The sequence below is a fragment of the Myotis brandtii genome, unplaced genomic scaffold (assembly GCF_000412655.1).
Source record: "Myotis brandtii unplaced genomic scaffold, ASM41265v1 scaffold17, whole genome shotgun sequence".
Taxonomy (NCBI): Eukaryota; Metazoa; Chordata; class Mammalia; order Chiroptera; family Vespertilionidae; genus Myotis; species Myotis brandtii.
Genome location: NW_005356259.1, coordinates 3,200,019 through 3,221,507, shown reverse-complemented (window position 1 = coordinate 3,221,507; position 21,489 = coordinate 3,200,019). Strand labels below are relative to the sequence as shown.

Below are 21,489 nucleotides of genomic sequence, written 5' to 3'. Positions count from 1 at the left end.
GGATTTTAAAAAAGAGTAAGAATAAAGACATTTCAGATAAGCAAGGTATCAAAAATTGACTTCCCAAGTACCTTTGTCTCAGAATATACCCCACCAAAATGAGAATATATCCAAGAAAGAGGAATGAGTGGGATGCAGGAAACAGCCAACACCAAAGAGGCTAAGGAGCCAAGATGATGGTGAAGGGAGACACTAGAATGGAAGCTGGCAGGGAGCCTGGAGATTATAGCCCAGTGCTATAATCAAACCCATGACGCTTTAGTGTGCAGGCCAATGCTATAACCACTGAGCAACACCAGCCAGGGCAACATAGTCACAACAATATAAACAGTAAAGGGAAAGTTCAAATATAACCATGGAAAGAGATGGGGAAGGAGAGAGCATTAAGCACAATAGAAAATATGAAGGACCACAGAACAAAAAACACTGCACATTTCCACCTAGTGGAGGCATCAAAAATAGTCACATTCACAGAGCCAGAGTGATGGCTGCCAGGGCTGGAGGGAGAGGGAAGTGGGGGCTGCTGTCAATGGGCACAAAGTCTCAGTTAAGCAAAACGAAGCTATTGTACAGAACTGTACCTGTAGTCAACTACATGGAAACTTAAAAATTCAAGCTAGGAGAGGAGACCAAGATGGCGGCATAGGTAAACACCGGAGACTGCTGCCGCAAACAACCACTTCAAAAATACAACTAAAAGACGGAACGGACATCACCCAGAACCACAGGAAGGCTGGCTGAGGAGAGACTCTTCAACTAGAAGGAAAAATAACAGCACACCGAGGCTCAGAGGAGGCGCAGTGTGGAAAATACTCAGGTGCGGAGGTGCGCGCGCAAAGCGGGCTGGTGGCTGAGAGCGCGGTTGTCGTTTTCGGTCAGGGGGGAGTCTCAGACTCTGAGCTCCAGATACGGGCGAATCGCTGGGGACTCGGACTCAAACGGGAGAAGCGGGAGTGTCTGGCATCAGTTGGAAGGCAGCTTTCTCTCCGAGGTTTGCAGCGGTTCCTGGGGTTCTGAGAAGCAGAGCCTCTGGGAACGGGACTGAGAGGGGCTATAACCGCTCCCTCCGCCCGCCCTGTTGAGCCCGCCCCGCCCAAGCCCTGCGCAGAGCCATTTGCCGGATCGCCTCAGGCAAAGGCTAGATTAGCACCTCCCCAGAGGACAGAAGTTTTCCGCGGCAGACACAGCTGATTCACACAGCCAGTCGGCCTGGTGGTCAAATCCCTCTAGTATTAACTACAACAATCAAGGCTCAACTAGAACAAGACTGCGCACAAAGACCACTAGGGGGTGCACCAAGAAAGCATAAAAAATGCGGAGACAAAAAAACATGACAGAAATGGAGGATATAGAGCTAAAAAACGCAATTTTGAGGGCTTGCAATAAACTTTTGGAGAGCTTCACGAAAACTAATGAGACCCTCGATGCTATGATAAAGAAACTAGAAATTAAGCATACACGCTCTGAAATAAAGAATATTACACCCAATAGCAGACCAGAGGAGCGCAAGAATCAAGTCAAAGATTTGAAATGCGAAGAAGCAAAAAACACCCAACCGGAAAAGCAAAATGAAAAAAGAATCCGAAAATACGAAGATAGTGTAAGGAGCCTCTGGGACAGCTTCAAGCGTACAAACATCAGAATAATTGGGGTGCCAGAAGATGAGAGACAGCAAGATATTGAAAACCTATTTGAAGAAATAATGGCAGAAAACTTCCCCCACCTGGTGAAAGAAATGGACTTACAGGTCCAAGAAGCGCAGAGAACCCCAAACAAAAGGAATCCAAAGAGGACCACACCAAGACACATCATAATTAAAATGCCAAGAGCAAAAGACAAAGAGAGAATCTTAAAAGCAGCAAGAGAAAAAAAGTCAGTTACCTATAAGGGAGTACCCATACGACTGTCAGCTGATTTCTCAACAGAAACTTTGCAGGCCAGAAGGGAGTGGCAAGAAATATTCAAAGTGATGAATAGCAAGAACCTACAACCAAGATTACTTTATCCAGCAAAGCTATCATTCAGAATTGAAGGTCAGATAAAGAGCTTCACAGATAAGGAAAAGCTAAAGGAGTTCATCACCACTAAACCAGTATTATACGAAATGCTGAAAGGTATCCTTTAAGAAGAGGAAGAAGAAAAAGGTAAAGATACAAATTGTGAACAACAAACATGCATCTATCAACAAGTGAATCTAAGAATCAAGTTAAATAATCTTCTGATGTACAGAATGAACTGGTGATTATAATGAATCAGGGACATAGAAAGGGAATGGACTGACTATTCTTGGGGGGGAAAGGGAAATGGGAGATGCGGGAAGAGACTGGACAAAAATCGTACACCTATTTTTTTTTTCGGGAACTGGGAGGAGGGGAGTTATGGGGGGGAAAAAAAGAGGAACAAATGTAATCTGAACAATAAAGATTTAATAAAAAAAAAAAATTCAAGCTAGATCTCATGTTAAGTGTTCTTACCACAACAAAATTAAAAGAAATCTAAAGGCAAACTCCAGAGGAAAGGGTTGACAGTTGTTGCCTCTGGGGATAGTGATGGAGTAGCAGGGACTGGGTAGGAGACTAGTACTTGTCTAATAAGCCTTTCAGTAAAAACTGAATACGTGTATTTATTCTCTTCATAAAAATAAAAAAGCAACCTGTTCACATACTATCGGATAAATAGAAAATAATTGGTATGCTTCATTTTTCCAAAGGGCACCCTATTCTTCAATATCATACAGCCAACGATTATATTTTCAAAGTACTTTCATGTGTCAGATGAACAAAAAACAATTGCAGTGACCTACACGGTCTTATCCTAACTTTATAGACAAAATTAGAAAAGGAACTCCTTGCGGGACTGTGATAGGAACAAGGCCCCACACTGGATAAACCTTGGGCTGGAGTCTGGTTTCCGCAATCCAACCCTGGTGTCCCACTTTTCCAGCCGGCCCTGCTGTGCAGCCTCAGTCTGTGTCTCTCACACTCCCAACGACAGTCCCCTGCTCACTGCCATAGCAGTAACGGGTAAGGACAGCCTCCTTCCCCTCTTGAACCTCAGGAGGTGCCTGTCTCCTCCCTCTCTGAGATTCTCTGTCTCTTCTTCCCTGACTGCGGGTGACAATAACAATCGGGCAAGGCACTGAGCCACCTGCAACCGCACAGCAGTGACAGCATCTGAACAATGCCACGCCTGTGTCCTGCACAATGCTCTAAAGACCCAGGAAAGGCAAGTATCAGGAACTGTCCAAGGACAGAAATGTCATTAAAACAGAAACAAAAGGAGACACATGTAAAGCTTTAAATAAAAAAACTAAATAAATAAAAAAGATGTATACAGATTTCATAGAAAAAATGATTCTGATAAAATACTTTGATTTAAAAAACAACAGAAACAGAAATTTGTGTCCCATTCAACATGTAAAATTTGTACAAAAATATTGTCTTTGAAAATGATTTGTAATCTGTATACTTAATACCTGAGAGATGTCGTGATATGTGAATCCCATTTTTTGAAGTATGGGGTCTTCTTTCTCCAAATAGATCTGATCGTCAAAGTTAAAAAAAAACAACATGCTATTCTCTGAGACTGCAACTAAATTATGCAGCTCTGCTAGTGACCCTTTTTCATTGTATTTAGACCTGTTCTATTAGTTATTTTATAATATTTCTTCCAAAACACTTTCATACTTATATACCTAAGTAAATATGATATGAATTGCATAATATACAGTAATTATAACCCTGCACATATCATAAAATCCCCCTGAAAATTCAAGCACCCACCTGGTACCATACATAGATAATACAATATTACTGACTGATTACATGCTGTACTTTACAAACCCGTGACTATTTTGTAACTACCAATGTGTACCCCTTAATCCCTTCACCTTATTCACCCAGTCCCCACACACTCCTTCCATCTGGCAACCATCAGTTTGTTCTCTGCATCTAAGAGTCTGTTTCTATAAAAACAATAATTTGAAGTTGTGTTTTATTAAACTCTAGCCTCCCAATGCCTAACAAAAACAACTCCCAGAGATGTGATTAAATTCTAAACTGACCTAATAATCTGAAACAGGTGTTCTTTACATGGACCTTCAGAGGTTTTGTTTTGTTTTTCCAGAAATGTCTGACTCTATCAGATTTAGGAGTTGGTAAAAATTAATAATTTTAGCAATTTAAAGGGATTAAATATGGAATTAACTAGTTATCTATGAAAATAACAAGTCAACATGCATTCGACCTGGTACTACGCTTTTATTGGAACAAAAGATAGGAAGAGGTAAGAAATAAAATATAAATTGGAATAGGGCAAAAGTCTTCTTTCTCCTTTTATGTGATGCATATTTAAGTTGTACAGGTTGAGACCTACTTTGACATTTTCTTTAAAAAGAAAATCTTCTGACTTAAAAACAAACAAAAAACTTACACTTCATTAAAGAATGTAACTCTCACCCGGCCAGCGTGGCTCAGTGGTTGAGCATCGACCTATGAACCAGGAGGTCACGGTTGGATTCCCGGTCGGGTATATGCAGGCTCGATCCCCAGTGTGGGGTGTGCAGGAGGCAGCCAATCCATGATTCTCTCATCACTGATGTTTCTATCTCTCTAGCCCTCTCCCTTCCTCTCTGAAATCAATAAAAATATGTATTTAAAAAAAAGAATTTAACTCCCACTTCCATCACCCTTCCTTCTCTGCTTTATTATCCTCAGAACCTAATCATTTTTAATATACCACAGAATTTACTCACTCGTTTACCGTCTCTCTCGTCCACTGAACCTCAGGTCCAAGCAGCCACGGGTGTGTTTCTGCTTTGTTCATTGCTCTACCTCTCGAACCTAGAGATTTCTTTAGTAATTGAACACTTGCTCAATAAATGCTCACTACATGAATGAATGAGTAAATGAGTTAATGAACTGCCTTGAAAGGGTCCAGAAACTCCCTAAACTTATAGTAAAAGGGAATGTGATTATGTGCATGTGAATATTTCTGTAAGAAGAGGATCCACAGCTTTCATCAGATTTTCAAAAGGGGCCAGTATCCAAAAGAGCCTCAGGTGTCCTAGCCAGAGCACTAGAGTATATATACGGCCACTTGCTTGGCTAAGTAGATGCAATACTTCTAAATGACAGAGGTGTTTTCTGGTGGAGATGATGTGCTTGAAAGCTAGAGCGAGATTCGAAGAAACCCTGAGGACCATGTGGAGACGGACAAGGAGACTGATTAAGAATGTTAGGAAACTTTAAATTTGTCTTCTATGGGGGTCAACAGCCAGGATATTTCTGTACCAATCAGAGAATGTGAGATCTTCTTGGCTTACACTCTCATAATGTAATATGGCGAAATTAATGAGAGAAAAACTATTCACTCTCATTACTCTAAGGGAGGGCGCCTGGACACCTGAGCTAGTGGGCAGAGAAAATAATGAATGACCTGTGAAGACCTGGAGAGGCTAGCCCTCCCTCCTCCTGTCTCCTTTCCGGGGAATAGTTCAGGAATTGGGCATTTTCTCACATGTTCTTACCGAAAAGGGAGAAGAAAGCTTCCCTTGAATTATGGGCAAAAGTCCAACAGCCCTGTGCAAAGCCATCTCTGGTAAAAGGCCGCAGCTCTGTCATCACCGTGTCATCACAGGCCAGTGTGTGGAGGTAGGTGCCAAGAGGCAGCCATCTGAGACCACAAGAAAAGCCCCGCCCAGGACACTGCATTGGCGTGCTTGGAGCAGCAAGGAAAACCTAAGGAGCGATTTCAGACTTTCCTTCACCCCGGAATCAATGGGTGAACCGACCACGAAGCTATAAAGTAATTTGCTTCAGAGAACACATGAGCAGTATTGTTGTTAATCCCTAATTTTATATCTTTCAACTGTTCTCCAAAAACAAAATTGTTCGGGAAAGCTTCACACACACACACACACACACACACACACACACACACACACCCAGGCTAAGGACCACTGGCCTGGCGAGTTCTCAGAGTATCTCCAAATCATTAGACTGCAGAGATGTACATCTGTCTTCATGGGGTCACTCCCTTCCTCTTTGAAATGAAATCAAACTAAAGACACCACTGCTATCTCTGTATGTTTACAAGCTGTGGCTCAAAAAACAGGAAGAATTTACCCCAATATGCAGCCCACCCATCTTGGCCTCCTGCCCTAACCCTTCTCTTCACAGCTCAACTCCATGCTTATTTCTCTTCATATGGGGTTCTCCAGAAAGAGATTTTTCTTGTTCCTCTCATCCTCAAAGTTGAAACACATAACAAGGTTTTATCTATTAATGTCATAACTCATTCTAAAAAAGTGCTGGTAAGATATTCACGTTAATCAATTCTGTCTACTAGGATTAATACTGTGAACATTACTTAGCATCAAAATGACAATGTCAGTTTTTTATCCCATATCCTTTAAAGAAAAGTAGACACACATACCCAGATAAAATATTTACCACCACCACACCCATCCATCCACCCACTGCCCCTCCTCCCTCTCCTCACTGCAGATCAGGCCTTCAGGGCCCCCACTCTTTTCAACCCATCCCCCACTCCCAACGTCAAGTTCTCTATCTCTCAACTCCTCATAAAGCCTGAGGTTGATGGAAGAGTGGCCAGGGGAGATAGGACAGAGGAGAGGGAAAGGAATCTAAGAGAGGAGAAAAGAGAAAAAGGTGCTACTGTAATTGGGAGCCACCCACCCCTGCCAAAGTATAATCTGATTCAGCTAATAAACCTTATGCCAAATGTTAGTAAGTTTTAGTCTAAGTAAAACCAGCATGTTTAAAGGCCAATAATTTATTGACAATTTTTAAAGATCTGAAAAGGTTATCTGAAGATTTCTTTTATAGCTTTAGCAGCTTTATCCAAGGATGAAAAACCAAGTGCTCTTGGGCCACACCTTAACTCTCAACTCTCAGAAGACATATTCCAAACACACGTCAGGTTATTCCTTTCTGGAACATGTCATGCACTTTCTTACCTTTGTGACCTTCTCCATGCCACCTAGAAAACCACTGCCAAAATATTTTTTATCTCTCGAGGCCCATGTCAAATATCAGTTCCTCCCTGAAGCCATTTCCTGCCCCACCAGTAAGAATTAATTGTTTCCTTTCTTGTACCTCTAAAGCATTCTGCTCCTACCTCTAGTTGCCATCAGATCAGTGCTAAGCTGGTTATTCACATATGTACTCCACTGCTACGCCATGAATTTGAGGGCACCTTATTTACTTTATCTCCCCAGAACCTAGCCCTCTGCTTTATCACATTAAAGTGGCTCAACTAACTAACCTGAGTGTCATAATACAATTCACAGCAAAGTTAAGTTATATATGTGCGTGTATAGAGAAAGTACACAACACGCGAAAGGGCCAAACGCTACCTCTTTGGAACTCGGAATGCTGCTGTGATCTTTTTCCATTATCAGCCATCTGAGGATATTTGGGATAGAGAGACTTTTCCATGTTGGCCAAGGATTCACAAATCGCCCATCCTTCCCTCTCCTTGATTTAGTTACATCTTCCTCTAGTCTGTAATCCAGTTTGAAACTTTTCCTGGAAAACCTAGAAGAAGTACTTCCTCCAGAATTCCGTGCAGAATTTTGGCGTTTTCTTACTACTTCTTTAGGATATTGGCTGCTTGTCATCAGGGACTGGTTGCTTTCATTTTCATCCATGTCCTTTGGAGAACTAAAAAAGAGGAGGAAAAATACTGAGTTTACTATAAAGGCATTAAAACATATTACATAGTGTATTTCTTAGCCAATAAAAATTTCCTCAAAGTTATAAAAATATTATGTCCCTACTAACTCAAATTTTCTTCTTGTAAAATGCAAGTTTAGAATCCAGTATTACTGCATGCTAAATAGAAAAGATGTTTACCTATTCCTGCCAAACCTTTTAAAGTCCTTATCAGCAGTAATCAAAAACAATCTAGTCCACCAGCCAGCATTTAAACATGAAATTTTCCATTTTGATGACATCTTGTAGAATAAATTAAAGCACCTTCATGAATCTGTAATATTTTCATACCTGAATTGTAAAAATATTATTGTTAATAACCTAGTAAGGAATACCGTATTTCCTTGAGGATACCTCAGTAATTCAAGTGATTTACATAAGACCCACTAGGCCTAGTCATTTTTCATTTGAAGATCATCTGTTTCCATGCCCCCTGAAAAGTGCAATGAGTCCAAATCACAAGAAAGGAGAAAAACAACATATTCAGAGACATTTTTAAAAAGTAAGAGTGAACAATACAAATTTGAATGAACTCAGATTTAAAACTGCAAAGTCAGTGTGTAGCCTAGGTAAATTTCCTGATCTCTCGTGTATAAAATGGAGATAATAAGATTTCCTGCTTGTGGGGTTTATTGAGAGGATCTGAAAAGCTAATACAAGTAAAATACTTAGCAATGTGTATACAACAAATGTAACACACATGTATGCACATGATGACAACGGTTGTTGCTGACCTTGTTATTACTGCTGCCACCACCACCACTTAACCCTTGATTTTGAACTACATATACAGGGCTCCAAACACAAAAATGATAAACAATATACTAAGAATATGCATTCATCTGCCATGAATTTCATTTCTTTCCTATTTCCTAAACAAATATTTGCTTTCTTTCTAGTTTAAATACAATGCATACACTTAATACACTATAATCCTAAGGAAATAAGCACAATAACGGAAAGCCAGATATTATTTCTATGACTTCAGTAGTGTTTAAATAGAAATATGATCCTGGAGAGAAAGGGAAAGAACAAACCCTAGGATGAAAACATTCACTGAACCAAACTTTTTTTTTTTTTTTCAAACTGTTAGGAGGAGTAAGTAGTCTGCAGTCTAGAGAATAATCAGGGTTCAGAAAAGAAACCACAGCTGACAAAAGCACTCGCTGCTGCTCAGCCTTCTCTGTTTGTGGGAGATCCTAGGAGCTAAGAGAGTCTAATGAGTTTTATATCTTGGGCAAATAACCTTTCTAGCCCTCAATTTTCTCATCTATTAAATCCCTACTTACCTCATAGGGGTTTCAGATGATTAAATGACATAACACACATAAAGTGCTTGTCATTCACCAAATGTTAATTCTTTTTTTTCCCTTTTCCCAGCTAACTGGCCACTCATCTAAATTCTTTAAATTCTATTAGAAAGCAAAGGGTCTGGTTGAGTTATGCCCATTCTTCTCACAGAATTGCTCCACCCGGGTTATTAAGTTCAGGCCCAGGCCTTTACAAAAGGCAGAAACAAAGACTGCCATCCATTTTAACCCCACTTCTATTAACAAAGGTAAACATACAAGTTTAGAGACTAAGTAATTCCCAAGATAATAGGTCTAAAAGATGGGAGAGCAGTTTGTGAGATACGTGCATAAGCCTGCATATATACACATATATTCATAGACAGGGTGCCTCCAAAAAATGTATACACACTTTAACAACTGACAGCTCAATTTTCAAAATGAAATGTATTTTAATAAACACTGTCTTTATAATTATTCAAAGTGTATGTATACTTTTTTTGACACTCTGTATATATAAATACATATGTAAGTCTACCAACTATATAATAAATGTTGGGCTCATTATTTTAAACCATCAGAGGATAGGGAGAAAGGGTACTTGGAATCAAAAACCACAAAAACAAAGTCAAAATAGGGCTTTTAGGCAGCATCCACTTGTCTAAAGCTGGGACATAAGAAGCAAGAAAGGCTTGTGAGAGTCGAGATGGTAAAGGTGTAAAGGAGGGGATCATTAGGCAGAACTCACACAACTAAACAGCAAAAAAACAAATAACCCAATTAAAAATGGGCAAAGGACCTGATTAGACACTTCAAAGAAGATATACGCAAATTAAAATCACAAATGAGATATAATCTCACACGTTAGAATGACCATCAACAAAAACACAAGAGATAACTAATACTAATGCGGATGTGGAGAAAAGTGAAGCCTTGTACATTGTGGTGGGTATGTAAATTGGTGCAGCCACTATGAAAACAGTATAGAGGATCCTCAAAAAATTAAAAATAGAACTACCATATGATCCAGCAATTCTACTTCTGGGACTATGTCCAAAGGAAATAAAAACACTAATTTGAGCCCTGACATGTTGCTCAGTGATTAGAGCTTCAGCCCTTGGACCAAAGGGTCTTGGGTATGGTAGTAATTTTGGCCAAGGGCATGTACCAAGGTTACAAGTTCAATCCCCAGTCCGTGTGGAAGGCAACCAGTCTATGTGTCTGTTTCACATGGATGCCTCAATGTCTCTCTCTCTCTCTCTCTCTCTCTCTCTCTCTCCCTCTCTCTCTGCCTCTCCTCCCTCCCTTCCACTCTCTCTCTAAAGATCAATGGGAAAAATATCCTCGGTGAGGATTAAAAACAAAGAAACAAGCAAAAAAACCCACACATTTTAATTTGAAAATATATCTGCACACCCCCATGTTCATGGCAGCATTATTTACAGCAGCCAAGACATGGAAACCACCTAAGTGTCCATCGATGGATGAATGCATAAAGAAGTTGTGGCATGTACATATAATGAAATATTTATTCAGCCATAAAAAATGAAGAAATCCTACCATTTGTGACAACATGAGTGGACCTGAAGGCACTATGATAAATGAAATAAGTCAGACAGAGAAAGCCAAATACTGGATGATCTCATTTATAAGTGGAACTTTTTAAAAAACCCAAACTCCTAGAAAAGGAGTAGGGGGGAGGGAAATTGGAGGATAAAAGGTACAAATTTCCAGTTATAAGATAAATAAGTACTAGGGATGTAATGATGAAAAACATGATGACTATAGTTAACACTGCTGTAAGATAAATAGGAAATTTGTTAAGAGTATCTAAGAAAGTTTTTTCTATTTTATTTTTTAAAACTTTTTTTAAATGCTCACCTGAGGGCAAGTTTTTAGAGGAGAAGGGAGGGAGGGAGGGGAAGAGAGGGAGAGAAGGAGAGAGAAAAGAGAGGGAGGGGAAGAGAAAGAGAAACATTGATAGGCTGCCTCCCATACACACCAATCAGGGATCGAATCTGCAACCTTCTGGATGATGCTCCAGCCCACTGGGCCACACCAGCCTGGGAACGTTTTTATTTTTACTGTATCTAGCAGGCAGACAGCCATGAGCCAAGCAAGGACCAGGGGCTAGATACTAAAGGTCACAAGCCCTGGGTGTCCAGCAACTGACAATTGTAGTGTGAGACCTCACCCCCAGGGTGGCCTTTCCTCCCCTAGCATATCACTAGTCATGTGGTTTGGAGCCCCTGACTTCATATCGCTGGTCATTTGCTGGTCATTTGGTTTCAACCCATTGACATTTCCTCCCTAGAGATAGCATCTAGCCTCGGTTGTGTTTCAGCTCCAGGCCCAGAAAAGCAGCAAAAACAGACAAGTGACGCCATGGCTGACCTCAGGACGAGGTGCATTGACTATGGACCCCCTGCCCTGGCACCAATCAGTGAAGATCAGGACCCTGAAAGGACACACCTGGAAAGCTGCTGAATTTTCTATTGAGATCTTCCCCCTGGGACCACCCCTAAGAACCCCACCCTTAAACCCGTAAGGTGTGGACCCAGCTTGCTCCCTCCTGGGAGCACACCCATGCCTTTCCCTCCTCCTCCCTCTCCCCATCTTCCAAAGCGCCTCACCTTGTTCTTCCTCACTTCTAAGCTCCAAGGGCCCTTCCTTTGCCTCTATAACTTGTTTCCTAAGCCCATTTCTTCTACAAATTACTACTTCTACCGCTGTGATTTTCTAAATAAGTGTTCTCCTATAGTTTGACTCTTGGCTCTAAATTCTTTTTTTTAGCCAGAACTCAAGTACCAACGTTACTAAACCCAGTTCTGGTCGGACCCCACCAGTCAGACACTTGGTGCCGTTCTCACCAATGCCAATATATCCATAAGATAAATATTAGCTGAACATATTGTGGTAATCACTTCACAATACCTGTAAATCAAACCATCATGCTGTACGTCTTAAACTTATACAGTGATGTCAATTATTTCTCAATAAAACTAGTGGGAGGGAGAATGCCAAGATGTAGTAAATCATAAAAGCACCTCAAGTATGGATATAATTGAAATCTCACTACCAAGAAAAGAAGCACAAAGGATTTAAAACATTTGAAAATAAATACTTCTCAACTTGGCACCCTTGTCCTTTTTAAGTCTTTGTTTCCTTGTCTGGTGCCTATTCCTGGGTTGCTGGACAAGATGTACATAATCTTTAGCCAGAGTGTGGCACACACACAGCCTCAATGACTGTAAGCCGCTGTTCTAGTATGTTCTAAACACTGTGTAGTAAGGTTAGTGGGACACATATTCCATTTTGAAATTTCTACATGGAGGGCAATAGCATGAATAAACTGAAATGGAATGAACTCTGGAATGTGTTTTTTGTTCTTCTATTTGAGTAAGAGAAGCCCTGGTCTTCCTGGAATTCACACAAATAGGAAACCACAATTCCCCACAGGAACCTATACAACCCCACAGGTCCTTGCAGCCTCACCAATTCCCCTGGATTCGCCAGGAGGTCCTCATAAGTCTTGATAGTGTCCTGTTCTGAAAACAATAATGTTCTCCCCTTACTGCCCCCACAGAGAGCAAACATGTGCAAACTCAGGATACTAACAGCAGCCACATCTACAACCAGCTCTGCCCCCAGAGCTTGAGCCCATTACCAAGATTCTTCGCATCAAAGGAAAAATTTCCTACAACAGGAACAGGCAAAATAGGCAAGCAAGGGCAGTTCTAGCTAAATGTCCCCTAAAGCAGCAGTCGCCAACCGTTCGGACCTCACGGACCACTGGTTGACGACCGCTGCTCCAAACGTTTCCTTAGCATTAGTGTTTTACATCTCCTACTCAAGTGACTTGACTAATCTCAAAACTCTCCCAATTCCCTTTCAGTCATCAAAACATTTTCAAGGAAGGGTCTGATCTCCAGTATGCCTGATAAGGACCAATCGGGACTCCTCCCTAGAGAAGGACAGCTGGGTGCAAAGCTTTAAACCTGTGATTCTCAATGCTGGCTGCACATGAGAATTACAGATGCTCCTCAACTTACACTAGGATTACATCCAAATAAGCCTATTGTAAATTGAAAATATCAGAAGTCGAAAACACATTTAATACACCAATCGAACATCATAGCTTAACCTGGGCTACCTTAAACGTGCTCAGACACATTTCCCTACAGCTGGGCAAAATCATCTAACACAAAGCCTATTTTATAATAAAGTGTTGAATATCTCATGTAACTTATTGAATACTGTACTGAAAGTGAAAAACAGAATGGTTGGTTGAGTACTCACCATTAATGTACACAGCTGAAAGCACACTGACCCTAAAGAATGTTTGAGGCGCCCTAACCAGTTTTGCTCAGTGGATAGAGCGTCGGCCTGCGGACGGAAGGGTCCCAGGTTGATTACGGTCAAGGGCATGTACCTTGGTTGTGGGCACATCCCCAGTAGGAGGTGTGCAGGAGGCAGCTGATTGATGTTTCTCTCTCATTGGTGTTTCTAACTCTCTATTCCTCTCCCTTCCTCTCTGTAAAAAATCAGTAAAATATATTTTTTTAAAAAAGAATGTTTGAGGCACTGAAATAAACAAACAAACAAAAAAGCTGACAACACAGTACACTGTAGAGCCTCGGATGTTTACCCTCATGATTGGGTGGCTGACTGGGAGCTATGCTTCTGCCCAGCATCAAAAAAGAGCATCCTACTGCATATTGCTAGTCTGAGACAAGTTCAAAATTCGAAGTACAGTTTCTACTGAATGTGTATTGCTTTTGCACCATCGTAAAGTTAAACAAATCATAAGCTGAACCATTATAAATTGGGGACCTGTGGAGTTTTTTAAGCTACACCTGAGGATATAAATCAAAATGTCAGGTGGGAGCTCCCAAGTAGTTTTTAAGAGTTCTGTGGGTGATTCTGATTACCTAGGCAAGGTTAAGAACTGTTACTAGTCATTGGCACGAACGTAGGACAGGCATTTAGGAAGGACCAAAGGGACTTTCTGGTAACCCCAAATTTATGCCAGCCTGGTACCCGCCAATCATAACACCTATTCTTCCTCCCTGTCCCATACTACAAGTTACAGAGGCAGCATAACCCAAAGATGGCTTCACAGGTCTGGGACTGGGAAGACTACATTGCTAAGGACAAAGTTTGATAGGTCACAGACTTGTATACAGTCCAGCTGAGTCACAAATTCGACTCTGTGTGCACAGGAAGCCAAAGCGAAAAAAGGAAACACAATCAGCGATGGCTCACATTGCCTACATGGTGAGTACTCAATAAATATTTATTGGATGAATAAATAACAACTAGGAGCCATTATAAACTCCTCATTACTTTTCATTGAGATAAAGTAATTGTTTTTGAAAAGCTCTCTTGGGAACTGAATTATTACAGAAGCAAAAGTAACCAAAGGGCAGTGAGACAAAACTCAACAAAGGACATTCCCACTAATTCTACTAATTATAGAAATAAAAATTGAAAAATCTTGGGGAGTACTTTTTTAGTTGAACTCTATGGTGGTAAAAGTGGTGACACTGTCATAAAGACTAGAAGATGCCTACCATAAAATCTAGTTTCCCTTTTCTCCTCAGTAACAGAACCCCCGTTTTACTTAGGGTAGCTATGCACCAGCTAAAGGACACTTCCCAGCTATCCAGCTAGAAATTGCCATATTGATGCTGGTGATATAACTATAGGGTGTCCCAAAAAATTGTATATACACTTTAACAGCTGATAACTTACTTAATGTCCACTCCTTTTCAGGTTTAACTGATTTGAAATAATGAGTGAAACCAGACTAAGCTGTGAACAAAGAAAAATTATCCTAAAGTGCCACCAGGCTTTTAATGGGGATACATAAAAGATAAAGTTTACAGTACAAAACCAGCAACAGTCAACAAATTGAAGGCACAAAAATACTGAACAAAATGATTCTTGATGGGAGAAACCAAGATGGCGGCATAGGTAAACACCGGAGACTGCTGCCGCAAACAACCACTTCAAAAATACAACTAAAAGACGGAACGGACATCACCCAGAACCACAGGAAGGCTGGCTGAGGAGAGACTCTTCAACTAGAAGGAAAAATAACAGCACACCGAGGCTCAGAGGAGGCGCAGTGTGGAAAAAACTCAGGTGCGGAGGTGCGCGCGCAAAGCGGGCTGGTGGCTGAGAGCGCGGTTGTCGTTTTCGGTCAGGGGGGAGTCTCAGACTCTGAGCTCCAGATACGGGCGAATCGCTGGGGACTCGGACCCAAACGGGAGAAGCGGGAGTGTCTGGCATCAGTTGGAAGGCAGCTTTCCCTCCGAGGTTTGCAGCGGTTCCGGGGGTTCTGAGAAGCAGAGCCTCTGGGAACAGGACTGAGGGCACCATAACGGCTCCCTCCGCCCGCCCTGTTGAGCCCGCCCCGCCCAAGCCCTGCGCAGAGCCATTTGCCGGATAGCCTCAGGCAAAGGCTAGATTAGCACCTCCCCAGAGGACAGAAGTTTTCCGCGGCAGACACAGCTGATTCACACAGCCAGTCGGCCTGGTGGTCAAATCCCTCTAGTATTAACTACAACAATCAAGGCTCAACTAGAACAAGACTGCGCACAAAGACCACTAGGGGGTGCACCAAGAAAGCATAAAAAATGCGGAGACAAAAAAACATGACAGAAATGGAGGATATAGAGCTAAAAATCGCAATTTTGAGGGCTTGCAAAAATGTGCTAGAAGCTGTCAATAAACTTGAGGAGAGAGTCACGAAAACTAATGAGACCCTCGATGCTATGATAAAGAACCAACTAGAAATTAAGCATACACGGACTGAAATAAAGAATATTATACAGACACCCAATAGCAGACCAGAGGAGCGCAAGAATCAAGCCAAAGATTTGAAATGCGAAGAAGCAAAAAACACCCAACCGGAAAAGCAAAATGAAAAAAGAATCCGAAAATACGAAGATAGTGTAAGGAGCCTCTGGGACAGCTTCAAGCGTACAAACATCAGAATAATTGGGGTGCCAGAAGATGAGAGACAGCAAGATATTGAAAACCTATTTGAAGAAATAATGGCAGAAAACTTCCCCCACCTGGTGAAAGAAATGGACTTACAGGTCCAAGAAGCGCAGAGAACCCCAAACAAAAGGAATCCAAAGAGGACCACACCAAGACACATCATAATTAAAATGCCAAGAGCAAAAGACAAAGAGAGAATCTTAAAAGCAGCAAGAGAAAGAGACTCAATTACCTACAAGGGAATACCCATACGACTGTCAGCTGATTTCTCAACAGAAACTTGGCAGGCCAGAAGGGAATGGCAAGAAATATTCAAAGTGCTGAATACCAAGAACCTACAACCAAGAATACTTTATCCAGCAAAGCTATCATTCAGAATTGAAGGTCAGATAAAGAGCTTCACAGATAAGGAAAAGCTAAAGGAGTTCATCACCACTAAACCAGTATTATACGAAATGCTGAAAGGTATCCTTTAAGAAGAGGAAGAAGAAAAAGGTAAAGATACAAATTGTGAACAACAAACATGCATCTATCAACAAGTGAATCTAAGAATCAAGTGAATAAATAATCTGATGTACAGAATGAACTGGTGATTATAATGAATCAGGGACATAGAAAGGGAATGGACTGACTATTCTTGGGGGGGAAAGGGAAATGGGAGATGCAGGAAGAGACTGGACAAAAATCGTGCACCTATGGATGAGGACAGTGGGTGGGGAGTGAGGGCGGAGGGTGGGGTGGGAACTGGGAGGAGGGGAGTTATGGGGGGAAAAAAAAGAGGAACAAATGTAATCTGAACAATAAAGATTTAATTAAAAAAAATAAATAAACTTAGTTTTCAGCTACCAGGGGCAACTCAATCAAAAAAAAAAAATGATTCTTGATGTTTGTGATTCCATTACTTCACGTTATCATCAGTGCCTGGACCAGAATGGTCATCAGTTTGAAAACAGGCATTGACAAAAAAAATTTATTCATTTCTGTAGATTCTTTTAAATTTTGAAAATGAATTGTACTTAATAAATACTGACTTTATAATCATTCAAAGTGTGTATACTTTTGGGGGGACAAGTTGTATTCTATTTCATTGTAAACTGTTCTCAATTAGTTACACAGAAAAGAACCAACAACATGTAAAAAATCAATTCTAGCCCTGGCCGGTGTGGTTCTGTTGGTTGGAGTGTCCTCCCATACACCAAAAGGTTGCCAGTTCAATCCCTGGTCGGGGCACATATAGGAGGCAAACCAATGTATGTTTCTCACATTAATGTTTCTCTCCCCCACCCCTCCCTATAAACAATGTACATATCATCAGGTGAGGATTTTAAAAAATTAGTTCTATATTTCAGTCAAATAAACAGAAAAAAATTAATGGGGCCTTGAAGATATTTTCTCTGCCTTGAAAAGATGTCTATGTTCATCCAGCATATAACCACCTGGCATTTTATCCTCCCAAAAGGGAAGACTTATTAATTAGCCCCACAAAGTGACACCTTCAGGTAGGTGGACCAACACATCTAGTGCGCCCGGGACATTCCCAGTTTTAGCACCAAGAGTCCTGCATCCTGGGAACCCCCTTAGTCCCAGGAAAACCTGGACCTCAGGGTACCAATATAAATGCATAGTTACGTCTTCAACAAAATTATTAAAATGTGGGCAGTGTATTCAAACTTGGAGATGAGCATATTATAAAGTATGATTTTAAGATATCTGAGCAGCTAGCAAAAAGGAAATTATACAGCTCTATATAATCATGCTTAACCAAGAGAATGTTGCTGAGAATACCAAAAGTTTATCAAATTCCAATAGTGTGGTGAAGGCTTGGGGAGGGGGGGAAGAGGGGAGGAGAGTGTCAATGGGGGGAGGGGGGACATCTGTAATACTTCAACAATAAAAATAAAATTTAAAATAAAACAATTTTTTAAAAGTTTGTCAAATCCTTCATTGTGATGATATTCAGTATGTGCAGCCAGTTAAAAAAAAAAGGGGGTGGGCTCCAAATAGCACACACACATTTATACACACTGGATGTTTCATCTACATATACCGGAAAATTGAGACACCATATAAGAATGAGAAAAGAATCAAATTTCATCCAAGAATTTTAAAGTATCTCATCTCTGTGAAATGGTGGGAAAGTCTCATTTTGATGTTTCAGTTTTGTGACATCATGACAGGTTAGAAACTGTTGTACAAGTAGAAACAGGAAATCTGTAGGTTTAAAGAGCTTGGACTGGCACATACGCTCTAAGGTCCTTTCCAACTTGAACGTGCCATGACTCTGTGGGACCCCTTCACAGATGAAGTCAGGTCACAGTTACACCATTCCAGGGGTCCAGTTCTGGCTGGTGATGGAGCCTGGACTGTTTATTAGCCATGTTCTCATCTTAAGTGTACTTACAAACACTTAGAACCAAAGGAGTATATGGTCAGCAAGGAAAGATGAACGACACATTTCACCTCATGTGAGGTATTGTACTTAGTTTATATCATAAACAGATAAGCTGGCCTCAAGTTTTAAAAAAATGACTTTGAGCCCTGCCGGCGTGGCTCAGTGGTTGAGCGTCGACCTATGAACCAGTAGGTCACGGTTCGATTCCCGGTCAGTGCACATGCCAGGGTTGTGGGCTCCATCCCCGGTCGGGGGCATGATTCCCTCTCATCATTGACGTTTCTATCTATCTCTCCTTCTCCCCTCCTCTCTGAAATCAATTTAAAAAAATTTTTTTTTAAACGACGTTGAATCTACAAATTCCTTAAGCTGTCATTAAGTACTTCAACTATAAAATTGCGCAATATTCTGAATATATATAGTATTTGTTTTCATGAACTCTCTAAACAAGCCAAAGAAATGATCACAGTAACTTAAAAAAAGGACAAACATCTTTGGAGTTGGAAGGACTTTCAAAATTCAGAAAACAGGTTTCATAACAAATTACTGCTGTTGTCTAGTTGTCCCAGCATTGGGTCTTGTAAGCAAAACAAACAAGTCCATAGTTTAAGGAGGGCCAATGACGAAGCTTGGTGTTTCTTTATTTTGACAACTTTATTCCTATCACTAAAAGAGATCACAAAAAGATGTCTAAAGGTATTTATTGTATAATATGTTAGTGTTCTTTAATCTGGGAAAGACCTCAAATTAGATAAACAAAAAATTGCTGCCTTCAAGGGAAAAGATGGATAATTCTAAGTAGCAGGTAAATACTGAGTTGTTTTTCAATCATGCTTTTGAATTTATGCTCATCCATCTATATGCCAGCATAACCAATGGTACTGTGCCTCCATAACCAACGGTACTGACCATTTACAACCGTTCAGGGGCACAATCTATGGCCGTGATGCAGACCAAGGCTTGCTGATCCATACCACGCTATCTTGGCTACACTAGAGGCCAGAGCTGCTGTGCTAAGGGACCTTGAATAAAATACTGAAATCTCCCAGGCCCTCAGTTTCCTGTTTTCTTCATCTGTGGAATGGGATTAACAATCCCACATAGTGTGTGTTTATAAAATCAAACTAAAAATATAGTTAAACATATGTGAAAGAACTTTGTAAATTATAAAGTTATAATACCTCACTTAACCAGCTGAATTGGCAAAAGACGATATCTCTGATATAACAAAACTACTCCCTGAGGATATATGAGTACATATATAATGTCACAAAAACTGTTAACAAAATACTTATAATACACAATAGTTATTAAATTAAAAAGAGAAGTCATGTAAAGCACTATAAATTATAGACAGGTAGGATGCTTTAGTATTACAGCAGTTAGAATGGTATATTACTTAAACCTCATGCTGGAAATCACATAGGTGATTCTTTTAATGCCAAGTCTATACAGACCCTTATCTCCATTCAGGACCAAAGCTTGTTAACCATTAATTAGGTGCAAGTGAAAGTTCACTTCCCCAATACTTCAATGAAAACACTTTTTACTTATACGCATTTCCATCTAAAATGCCCAGATCAACACAGCCCTCCAGCTACAGCCATCTATTCTAATTTACCTAAAAAGAGTGAAATGAAATGGGGAAAAAACACACCATTATCCACAGCTTTCTTCCACCACAAAGAAAAAGCAGAATGAAACAACAAAATTAAATGCAAATAGTACTTTTCCGAACACAGAAAAAAATGTTCTTAAAAATCCCCTCAGTTTCCCAAACTTACAAATGCCAAAAGCAACAAAAATACCCTTTTCAAACAGGAGGATGACTGTGTCAAATAAAGCACAACCAAAACCCTTTGATGGAATGCTTATATTAAAATAGCCTTCACACATTCATAACTGGACCAGTTTTAAAATTAAATTGTGCAATACAATATAATTTGGAATTGTCAGTGAAAATAAGGGTATGAGAAATACACTAAATATTTTTGTCTCTTGGAGACTTACCAAAATTCCTGCAGCAGGAATGCCTGCAAATGTAATGAAATAAAATCTTTGAAAACTGTGACTATATTTTAATTTAAAACAGTTTTAACTGAGGTCAATCTCTCTCTTAAATTCTTATTTTAAACAAGTACACTTGCCCTATAGTTTCTCTAATAGACCTAATATTCCCTTGCAACAAAATCAGACTACTGTGGGGTATAGGTAATCTTTTCTTTTTTTAAAGATTACATAACTTCTTTCTAACAGACATCGATGTCTGAGGCGAAATCAAAACCAATGCAACTGAAAACGAAAATGGAACTGCTAGATATCCATTTTTAACAAGAACAGAAATTATTCTTACTTTTCAGAGAGCCATTATGTCAGGAATAACTTTCTCAATAAATGGATCAGTTATCAAAGAGCGAACACTTGACGTTAAGCTAAAGCAGAGCAGGGGGGGAAGGGGGGTCCTATGATAACATATCCAGAACCTGCAGTAAAGGCAAGTACAAGAACTAAATGGGGTTTTAAAAGCTTAACTTTTCTCATTCCCTTGACACATATTTTCCAGGTTCAACGGAGGTGTGATGCATCAGACTCCGCAGCCTATGGACGCGTATTTATCTCAAGTACCAGAACCCTGGCGAGCGCTGTGCAGGGGGCTGGGGGTGGGGGTGGGAGAGGGACCCCCACCTGAATACCTGCTCTGAAAAGCCTGCCATCATCATCCCCAATGTCACCAACAAGCAACCACAGTACAGAAGACCCAGGCAGCGCCGGCTCCCACCGCCGCGCCCCACCCCGCTCCATGCTTCTTCCTCTTCGTTTCCATTCCTTGGTTAACTTTCAAGATAAAAGGGGAGAAACCTGTTGGAATGGATTTTTAGAAGGTAAATACTACAGATGAGGCAGAATTAAGTAGCTCCAAGAAACCCATTCATTTACGTACAACCACGAGACGACTCGCCCACGAGTATTCGGCCAGTGGAGGCTGCACCCTATGATCTGCGGAGAAGATGGGACCGAACCCCAGAGGCGGTTTCTCTCCCGGGGAAGGAAGAAGGACCGAGGA

General features: G+C 40.7%; 1 protein-coding gene across 3 annotated transcripts in view; it reads right to left on the bottom strand.

Annotated features, from left to right (window-relative positions):
• The window catches only part of NAPEPLD (N-acyl phosphatidylethanolamine phospholipase D), a 38,352-nt gene extending 16,869 nt beyond the window's left edge, over positions 1–21,483 (bottom strand). Inside the window, exons 1-2 of one of the 3 annotated variants that reach the window (XM_005862902.2) lie at positions 21,367–21,483; positions 7,379–7,685 (exon numbers count right to left, since the gene is read on the bottom strand). In XM_005862902.2, coding sequence (XP_005862964.1) covers positions 7,379–7,672 — 294 coding nt within the window. In that variant the 5' untranslated portion in view covers positions 7,673–7,685; positions 21,367–21,483. Of the gene's footprint in view, positions 1–7,378; positions 7,686–7,877; positions 8,727–20,435; positions 20,465–21,366 lie in introns of those variants that run through there. The other 2 variants (XM_014536960.1, XM_014536959.1) reach the window with 2 other exon arrangements.
• Positions 21,484–21,489: the final 6 nt, after the last annotated feature.